The sequence below is a fragment of the Mus caroli genome, chromosome 10 (assembly GCF_900094665.2).
Source record: "Mus caroli chromosome 10, CAROLI_EIJ_v1.1, whole genome shotgun sequence".
NCBI lineage: Eukaryota > Metazoa > Chordata > Mammalia > Rodentia > Muridae > Mus > Mus caroli.
In genome coordinates, this window is record NC_034579.1 from 36,883,810 (window position 1) to 36,894,373 (window position 10,564).

Consider the following 10,564-nt stretch of genomic DNA (forward strand, 5'->3'; position numbering starts at 1 on the left):
GGATTTCTGAGTTCGAGGCCAGCCTGGTCTACAAAGTGAGTTCCAAGACAGCCAGGGCTACACAGAGAAACCCTGTCTCGAAAAACCAAAAAAAAAAACTTCACTACCACATTGCAAGATTTGGCTGCCAATTTATACCTATGAATGCTTGACAGTGTAAGTCTTAATGATTTATTAAAGAGACAATTGCAGTGTAAAGACATTGCTTTAAATTTTACCTTTAATTCTACTTTCTAGGATAAGAATCACATTAAATATTATCTCAACTAGAAGTGTCCTTAGAGACTCAGCCTCTTGACCTGCCTTATGGCACGTGTTGGAAAGACTCCAAACCTGAGTTACCAGGTTAAAGCTAACTTTCTAGTAACCAGTGTTACACCTTTCGATCATACCCAATAACTTATAAGCTAATACTCTATGATGAAGACACACAGAGCATATTACACCTTTAAGACCAGTAAAAAACCAAATGAAGCAGCTACACTTAGACCAATCAGAGAATTTTAATTTTTCTAGCTATAATTATAAGATAAAAAGCACTTTGTCATTAGCTAAACGCAATAATCACGATTGCAGAGAATTTTCTTAGGAAAATACCATCTATCAGCTTTTTTGCCCCAAAACCAAGAGGCTACAGACTCCCTTTCTCAAAAAAACTGTTTTTCCAGCAGGAACCCTCCTGCTGTGCCTGATCCTGGCTAAAGCTTGTGGCCACTCTCTTGCTAAACCAGCAGATAAAGTTTTAGCAATCTTTATTTTCCAACATGAAACACAAAACACTCAGTCATTCAGACAATGAAGCAAAACACACATGAATCGACACATAAACGGACTGGTGCACCAGACATTAGACAACACAAAGAGGGCAGAGAACTTCTGCTGTAGAGCCAGAGAGAATAAAGCAGGGCGTCCCCCGAATTTTCTCTGTCTCTGGGAGAATTTCAAAATCCATTTTCCTCTATATATTTTACTCCATCATTTTAAGCCCTATTCCTCTAGCCTGATGCAGTTCTCGAGTGCAGACAACCGCCTGTTTCATCATTTTAAACCCTATTCCTCTCGCCTGAAACAGCTTTTTAAAACAGCCGCAGGACAACCGCCTGATTCACAGTTTCTAGTCCCACACATATTTCACTGTCAAATCCTAAGTGTAAAAGGTGCCAGGTTAGCACTGTTCCAAACTTAGCCCATATCCTTCCGCACCTCCAGCAACACTTTTTTAAAAATGAAGTTTAAAGTCAGTGCTAGCATAAATATCTGTTGCTCACCGTGCCCGACACGATCTCTGATTCTTTCCTTCCCTTGGAGCTCCATACAAGACAGCGATTCCCTCAGTGTTTTCCCGCCATTTCCAAGGCCCCTCCCTGGCTCAGATGTCAATCTGTTGTATGCCGGCCTGCCGCCTACTTGAACCGGGTACACCTGGGAGGCAGGCTGGGGCTGAAAGAAACTTAGACGGTGAGAGATTAATGGAGACCAAAACATTATTCTGTTCAAGGCCTGCCAGTTTACTAAGAGAGTGTGCTTATAAAAGGGGAAGGCCCATCCCCCACCAGTCCATTCTTGGTGTCTGGAGACAGCCTGTAGGTGCTGAGCAGAATAGGATGTTCCTCTGGAATATCTCAGGGGCTTCTCAGCAGGTAGCAGTGCCTTAGAGAGAGCAGTGGCAGGTGACAGAACAAAAGAGCCATCTAAATCGGAAGGCTCCACCCTAGGTAATCTCCTTCTAGTGGCAGCAAGGTCAAAGTCTGGATCAACCTGCTTCAGGGCTGAGGAAGGCTACAAAATTCCTTTTATTTTAAAAAATAGTTATTTGAGAATTTAATGCATTGTCTGCTGGTCACATCAAATACATCCCACCCCACACCCATTCCCTACCTACTCAACTTAGTGCTGTTGTGGGATATTCATAAGAGAAGACTACTCAGACATAGGTTTAAGCCAATACAAAGTCTTTATTAACCAGTCTTTCTTTTCATTTCAGCAGATGGGGATGTCTACATGCTAAGTTTTATGGTCTGAATGGTACTTCCATTATGGAGTCAGTTGTGCTAAAGTCTGGGAACCTGTTACAGTCCTTTTATCAATATGGCATTATCATTGTCTCTTTTAACTAATTTGGCTTGAGATCTGTTTGATCAGATCTGAGTATAGTTAATCTTGCTTGCTTTGCTTAGAATTTTATTTTCCATCCTTTTGTTTTTAGTCTATGTATACCTTTGTTGGTAAAAGGGAGTTTCTTGCAGCCAGCACACTGTTAAGACTTGTTTTATTCTAATCAGCCAACCTGTGATTTTTAATTAGAAAATTAAGTCCCTTTATGTGCACCACTGATCTATTGAAAGGCATGTGCTATTCCTGCCCTGATTTTGTTTTCATTCTAGTTACTTGAAATAATCTGTGCCCATTTCTGCTTTATTACTGCTAGCTTTGCTGAACTGACAGTGTTTGATTTGTTCCTAATTCTCATTTGACAATGTGTTCATCTCACCCAGTGAATTTCTATTCAACATCATGAATTCACTTAGTTTATGCTAGTCTTAAAAGGTCTTTATTTCTCTTTCTATTGTGAATGATAACTTGGTTTGCTATAATAATCTATTTTCCTTCATGGCTTGAACCTCTTTTCCAAAGCCTTCCTAGCCTTTGGAGTTTCTTCTGAGAAATATGTATGTGTAGGAAATTTTCTGTCATTGTTTCACTGATGGGTTTTGTTGTTGTTGTTGTTGTTGTTGTTGTTGTTGTTGTTCTGCCTGTGTTTCTCCTTTGTATGAACTGATCACACTCCTCTTAAAATGATCTTTTGATAGTATCCTATAGATCTCAAGTATCTTGTTTATTCTGTCTTATTTTTCTTTATTGCTCTTTGAATATAAGTTGTCGAGTTTTGTCTTCAAATCCTGGTGTTCTTCCACTTAATCTAAGCTGTTGGTGGGTGATGCTTTCAAATGTTTCTTTTAAGTTTGATTTATTGAGATATCTATTTTCAGGATTTCTGTTGGTTTTTTTCCAAGCATCTCTCCTTTTTCTCTCTTTAAACTTTTTATAGATTCTTTGTGAATTTCACATCATTCACTCCAATCCCACACATCTCCCCATCCCTTGATATATGCCCTCCCCCCATGCAACCTCCCTACCCCTGAAAAGAAAAGAAAAACAAAACAAAATCTCTCCATGGAAGCTGTGGTATTGTTGGAGTCTGTCAAAAGACCCTTACTCACAAAGACCACAGAGACTGCCATCGCTGCAAACCACAAGAGGATTTTTATTGATCCAACACGTTGGGGACACCCCTCTCAGCACACAGGCCAGAGGAGAGACCCAAAACAAACAAAGAACACACTTTTTATACCTTGTAAGGAGCAGATTTAGGCAACAGGGCTAGCTGGCTTATTTTCATTGGTGTAGCAAGTAACTCTTTCAGGCATTGGTTGGTTTGCATAGTGACTACCTTTGGCTTAGTGACTCACTCTTATGGTATATCTTTCAGCAAAGCAGCAGTACATTTTTAACTTATGGGTCAGCTATTAACGTCACAGTTATTAACGTCACAGGAAATCTTAGCAAGGTCAGGGCAGTTTGTGGGTTTTCTCAGAATTCAGTGTGGGGTTGAGTAGGGGAATTTCTCTGGGAACTGCTCATCTTGTTATGGTTATTTTTCTGAGAACAGTTCATTTTGTTTGGCAGCTGTAGATTTAGACATTTTGACTGCTATGTTTCTGAAAGTCCCTTCAGAGAGGAAGGGGCTAGGTGGTCTTGAACTTATTTTGGATTCTACAGTAAGTCATGGTGTATCACACCACTGTAATGGTTTGTATATGTAGACTCATATGTTTAAACAAGCCCAGAAGAGCCAGGGAGTGGAATGTGATGATTTGTATATGCTCTGCCCAGGGAGAAACACTATTAGAAGGTGTGGTCTTGTTAGAGTAGGTGTGTCACTGTGGATGTAGGCTTTAAGACCCTCATCCTAGCTGCCTGGAAGCTAGTATTCTGCTAGCAGCCTTCAGATAAAGATGCAGAACTCTCAGTTCCTCCTGTACCATGCCTACCTGGATGCTGCCATGTTCATGCCTTGATGATGATATACTAAACCTCTGAACCTGTAAGCCAGCCCCAATTAAATGTTGTCCTTATAAAAGTTGCCTTGGTCATGGTATCTGTTCACAGCAGTAAAACCTAACTAAGACAGAAGTTGGTAACAGGATCTAGGGTATTGGTGTGATAGGCCTGACCATGCTTTTGTTTGGAAGGATGTGGATTTGGGGACTTTGGATTTGGAAAACCATGGAATATTTTAAGTAAGGCTTAATGAGCCATCCTAGTAGAAATATGGAAGACTTTGTTGCTGAGAGTGGTTTGAACTGTGCAGATCTGGCTCAAGAGGTTTCAACGGAGAAGAACTTCAGTATGTGGCCTAGAGACTGTTTTTGTAGTATTTTGATGAAGAATGTGGCTGTTTTTTTTCCCTTGTCTGAAGAGTCTACCTAAGGCTAAAATGAAGAGACACAGATTAATTGCATTAACAAAGGAAGTCTCAAAAACCTTTCCTATCATAGACTTTATCCTCTGGTTAAGTCTCATGAAAAGTGTTTTGAATAAGCATAGCAAGCTTAGAAAGGAAAAATATAAAATATTTGGTTTGAGTATTAAAGGGGCACCAGGAAGTGAAATGGAGCTGAAGCCTGTGTTCAAGGATATTAAATTGAATTAAGGGAGTGGTGACCTTGGGATAAGATCCCACCCAGCTAAATTTAGGTCCAGGAATGGTGCCACACACCGATAATCCCAGGAGACAGAGCCATGCAGATCTATGAGTTCAAGGTCAATCTACAGAGCAAGTTCCAGGACAGCCAAGCTTAGGCAGTGAGGGAGTTAGAAAACAGAAAGTTAGTGATAGAATAAGTGCTACGGGATTGGGGGAGAAAGATGTTCAAACCCCAGCAAGCAGTAAAACCCTAAGATAACCATTTTATCCAAACAGTTTTACATGTAAATATTTATTGCAGTGAGTCATTGATCTAGGTCAAAGCCTCTGACTTCCTCTGCACTACCATCAGTATTGGATTCTCAGCAGGACTCCTCTTGGACATCCTGTTGTTTCCCTGTGTCATGGAGATCATGCAGCTTTGGATCTGCAGGATTTGCCCCTTCACATGCCCCAGCAGTGCATAGATGTGGTAGATGTTGAGGGGGGCCCAGTCAAAGCCCTGGGTCTGGACCTGGGTTGTAGCTGAATTGTTCAGACTTCCAGACCTTCCATTCTCACACCACCTGGGGCCAGCTCTCCAGCCCAGCCCAGGCCAGGTGCAGGCCCACTATCTAGAATGTTGCAACCTGTGAGGGGCAAGACTAGTTAGTTCTACACAGCCCTACAACATCAACATGGCCCCAGGCAGCAGTCCAGAGCAGGGACATCCTCATGGCCTTTGATAGTAACATGGGCCACAGACATTGACACAGACCCCTGCTGCTGTGGAACCATGGACCCACACATAGCCTTTGGCAGCAGTACAGACTAGGACTTCACCGTGGCCTCAGGTGGCAGCGCAGGCTGCTCACATCAGGCTGATCCTCTCCACCCTCCAGTCTCCAGCTCTGCCTCACTTCACAGTACACAGACTCTCTGCTTCTCTTTCTCCCCCATCTCTCACCACATACTTGCTCATCATAATGGTGCCTCTGGGAGTCTTCCCTGTGCCTTTCCTCTCTCCCTCTTTATTGAATTTTTGTCATATCCTTCATTGTCTTCCTTAATCCAGCTACTTATTTGTATCCTTTTTAACTTATTAATTTTTAAAAAATTATTCTTCTACTTTGCTTGTCCAGGGATCAATGGCTTGCAGACATAGGACTTGAGATTAAGCTCCAGAACCAATATAAAAAATCAGATATGATGGTGCACATTTTGTAATCCCAGTTCTAGAGAGGCTGAGACAGACAGTTCCCCTCAGCCAGCCAGCCTGCCTGCCCACTTGGAAAGGTCTAGACCAGTGAAACATCCTGTCTCAGACGGCACATACACACACACACACACACACACACACATACACATGCACACACACACATGCACACACAGACACGCACACACAGACACACACACACTAACAAATAAACATAATTTAAAATTTTTAAGGTTGTTTTTCTAATTTTCAAATTTCTTAACATGACATAGGAGTCAGATTCTAAACATTGTCAAGATAACTGCATTTCCCAAGCACAACAGAATGTTCCCATTTGAAAGAAGATTCCATCTTCAGGGATGAAAACTTAGATAACAAGCTGACTTCTCGTCTCTCTGTTGAAATCCAATGTGATTTTTAACAAAATGCCTAAGTTTGAAAGCTTATTTAGCTTTTGGATTTGGGCAGATCTGGTTCCAGACTTTGTAGGAAAACCAAATGTTCAAGCTCTGGGATTTTATCTGACCTTTGGGAACAGTCAAGAGAACCCCCTCTCAGTCAATGGCCTCTGTTGATCTATCATAGCAGGCTTTGGTTCTTCACAACTGTAAAGTTAGAATTCTGTTTTTTTTGTTTTGTTTTGTTTTGTTTTTTTGAGCCAGGGTTTCTCTGTGTAGCCCTGGCTGTCCTGGCACTCACTCTGTAGACCAGGCTGGCCTCGAACTCAGAAATCCACCTGCCTCTGCCTCCCAAGTGCTGGGATTAAAGGCGTGCGCCCCCAGTTAGAATTCAATTTTCATGCCACTCAAAAAAATTCACAGGGAAAGGATCTGTCCCCTAAGCTGTAGACCACTATCAAATGTTAAGCACGGAGCTAAGGAGGTGGCTCAGCAGTGAAGTGTCAGCACTGAAGCGCACTGGTTGCCTTTCTGGAGGACATGAGTTTGATTCCCAGCACCCACACAACAGCTCACGGATGTCCATAACTGCAGTTCCAGGGAATCTGAAATATTTTTCTGGCCTCTACAGGTACTGCACACATGTGGTACACAAGATAGACACATAGGTAAAATAAAAATAAAAACAAAATGCAAAGTATGTCATTTACAATATTTCCTTGAGGGCTGACTGAGACCCAGGATAGGTCTAGGATTTGCTATCCTCATGGCAGCCTGGAATCCACAGATGGACTGGGGAATGGCGTATCCAATCAAGTGGCATTGTTACATTGTTATCTTCCACAGCATTCCAAATACCACGTCCACATAGGATTACTGCAGTCCTCCCCCCAAAACTTGCTACCTCACATAGAAGGAACACATTGCTGAACACATTGCTTGATTATTTTATTTTTTTTTTTAAAGATTTATTTATTGTTATATGTAAGTACACTGTAGCTGTCCTCAGATACTCCAGAAGAGGGCGCCAGATCTCGTTACGGATGGTTGTGAGCCACCATGTGGTTGCTGGGATTTGAACTCTGGACCTTCGAAAGAGCAGTCGGGTACTCTTACCCACTGAGCCATCTCACCAGCCCGATTGTTTTAAAAAGAAGAAAGAAGAAACCCAGTTGGTTCCTTAACCAGATCCTAAAGTCACAAACCCAAAATACTGCTGACAGCCTTGATAGTTCTTTGAAGAATATGAAGATGAGCTTGCCATCGGTGCCATAGGCCTGAATCTGAAAACAAGGTTCGCTGATGAACCTGTGGAGTGAAATAGGCTTCATGCTTTGTGTCTTTCCAGTTGCCAAAAAGCTTGCAAGTGACTATGGCTTAAGATGTTTGTCGGTGGGAGATGCATTGCGTGGAACATTAAGCAATCACCCAGATTCAGAGCTGTCACTGATGCTAAACTGGCACCTTCACAAGGGGAAGACGGTGCCTGATGAACTGGCTATTCAAGCTTTAGATATCTCTCTGATGGAAAGTGTGTGCAACACAATAGGGTAAGTAGGTGGGTCTGGGAGGGAGGGGGGAAACTGTCAAGATACTTGGGGTTATTTAGAAAGGATTGGGGTGCCTGTGAAGGGGAGGAGCACGGTCTACTCAGAGTGAGCACGTATCTGGAAACGTTATCTTTTCCTGTCAAGATTTGTGACTTGAATCCATGACTGACTAGCCTGCAGCCCTCATTATTCTCTGTAGCAACTCCTGCACAGCCCACAGTCAAGGCCACCAGCTCCCCTAGCCCAGTAGTTCTGACTGTTCCATCGATGGAGGAGGACCCCTCCTTAGTTCTCAGACGGCGTGGTCCCAGGGACACGGTTCCTCATAGGCTCAGGTCCCTGTTCAGGGAGTAGTGCCCCTCCTACAATGCCATCTTTACACAGGAACGTTCATTCTCAGCTCCCCCTCCTCTTCTGTGCCCTTTTGCTTGTCCATTACAGCCATTGGTCATACCCCAGTGAACCCTGGTGCTCTGTGGTTCTGAGTCCCAGTCCTAGACTCCCCAGGCTCAGTCAAGACACTGTATAGTTAGGACCTTCTGACTCTTTGCTGGTTGGATTTGAGTCAAGTCACTGAACTGTCTCTCTCATTTCACAGGCCAGTGAGCATGAGTGACAACCTTTGGGAGAGGAAGGGAGAGGTCCTCACTGAGTCACTTTTCCTCTGGTGCTCAGTTTCCCACTATGAGGGCCACTTCATAGTTTATTTCATCTTAATGCCAGCACGAAGATTGCTTGTCCATCCGAGGTTTATGTCCCCAGTCCTGAGAGCCACTCAAGTGACCCTTCCCAGTGGATAAAAGTAACCGCTCTCTGTATAAAAGAAATGTCATTCTCTTGCAGACTCTTCTACAGTGGGGGGTAGCTGTTATTATCTCTGCTGAGAGACCTCTCTAAAGCCTGCACTTTGCTGGAGAGTGCTGGCGAGTGCACCCTGTTATTCAAGACTTACAAACCTTTACTAGTGGCCATCAGTCACATGGCCAGCTTGCTGCCTTGTCTATGAGGCCACTCCAAGAATTTCTGGGGGGTGGGGGGAACTATGTTTTGTTTGTTTTCAGTTTGATAGACAACCTTGCCATCTCAGACTACTGTATTGTGATTTTTACACCTTGTACTTACATGTGTGGTGTGCCCCTCAGACTCCCCATTCTCCTACAACAAAGCTATCTATTCCCAGAATCCTCATGACTGTTTACTAAGCAGCTAGTACATGACATACCCTGTCCTCATTGTTTCTCATGCCTGCTCCCTAACCTTTAAAACAACTCTAAGGGGTAGGTAGAATTTTCTCCTAGTTTACTAAAAACCAAGGCATAGAGCTTTTATACCAGGTTTCAAATCTAGGTCTGCCTACATTCATTCTGTTGTCTGTGATTATATTACTAACACCAAGGACTCACAGCTTACAGGGTATAACAGGTGTGACTCTCTGATGCTACCAACACTTAGTTGTGTGGCTCTGAGCATACAAATGCATATCTCTTCTGTCCACTTCCAAAGCTGTGCCCACGTGTACACTTCCCACCTTGATGTCTAGGGATGACTAAGGATTAAGATGTAAAGATAAAGAAGAAAAAGCACAAAAAAAAAAACAAAAAACAAAAAAACCCAAAAAACAGTGTCATAAGGGAAAGCCAAGGAGAACTCAAAGACAGAGATTTTTTTTTCTGAAAGACATAAGGGAATCATGAGAGAAAAGGACTGTGGAATTTTTGCTTTTCTGTTTGTTAGTGTGGTCATCGATGGCTACCCTGTCACCCCACACCAGATGGATCTCTTAGAGGCGAGGTCAATCATTCCCATGATCATCTTTGAGTTGCATGTGCCGTCCAAGGAGATTTTCAAAAGACTGCTCTTAGAGAAGAAGATTGAGCAAAGGTAGGCATTCACAAGGGAGCGATGTGGGAACGGGGTGAAGCTGACTGTCTATCTGTACAGGGGATGTTGGAGCTGTGGGAACAGGGTGAAGCTGACCGTCTGTACAGAGAATGTTTTACACCTTCAACAACTTTCGCTCCTTCCTGTTTTCTTCTTAGTATGTCATATCCAATGCACAACAGCTCACAGATCATAGCTTATAAGAATGCAAAGTACCGTAAAAACATCAATGAGATCAGGCAATTTTATCAAAAGCAGCATCAAAACTGGCATGTGATTGACGGCTTTCACAGTAAATGGTGGGTATGGAATGAAGTCCTCAAAGACATCCAACAGATGAATAAGTACATACAGACATACATGAAAAAAATAAAGGAAGGTAAGAAAACTCGTGTGTGTGTGTGTGTGTGTGTGTATGTGTGTGTGTGTATGTGCAGGTTCAAGCCTGCACATATGAGTATAAAGACCAGAGGACATCCTCACAGAGCAACCTCTGTTGTCTTTCCTTTTCTTTCTTACTTTTTTATTTTTTGACAGAGGCTTTTGACTTTGTCAAAGTTCCAGGCTGGCCTGGAACTTGCTCTGCTGACCAGGTTAGCCTCAAACTCACAAAGCTCTGCCTGCCTCTGCCTCCAAAATGATAGGAAAAATATTTTTTAATAAAACAAAGCATGAGGCTGGGCATGGTGGTGCACGCCTTTAATCCTAGCACTTGGGAGGCAGAGGCAGGCGAATTTCTGAGTTTGAGGCCAGCCTGGTCTACAGAGTGAGTTCCAGGACAGCCAGGGCTATATAGAGAAACCCTGTCTCGAAAAACCAAAACACCAACAAA

The 10,564-nt window shown here is 42.9% G+C and overlaps 1 protein-coding gene across 2 annotated transcripts in view; it reads left to right on the forward strand.

The window, feature by feature from the left end:
- Ak9 (adenylate kinase 9) overlaps positions 1 to 10,564 on the forward strand; it is a 126,452-nt gene that overhangs the window by 103,886 nt on the left and 12,002 nt on the right. For both annotated transcript variants that reach the window (XM_021174851.2, XM_021174852.1), the window contains exons 32-34: positions 7,650 to 7,851; positions 9,586 to 9,732; positions 9,891 to 10,111. In XM_021174851.2, the coding sequence (XP_021030510.1) occupies positions 7,650 to 7,851; positions 9,586 to 9,732; positions 9,891 to 10,111 (570 nt within the window). The remainder of the gene's footprint in view (positions 1 to 7,649; positions 7,852 to 9,585; positions 9,733 to 9,890; positions 10,112 to 10,564) is intronic.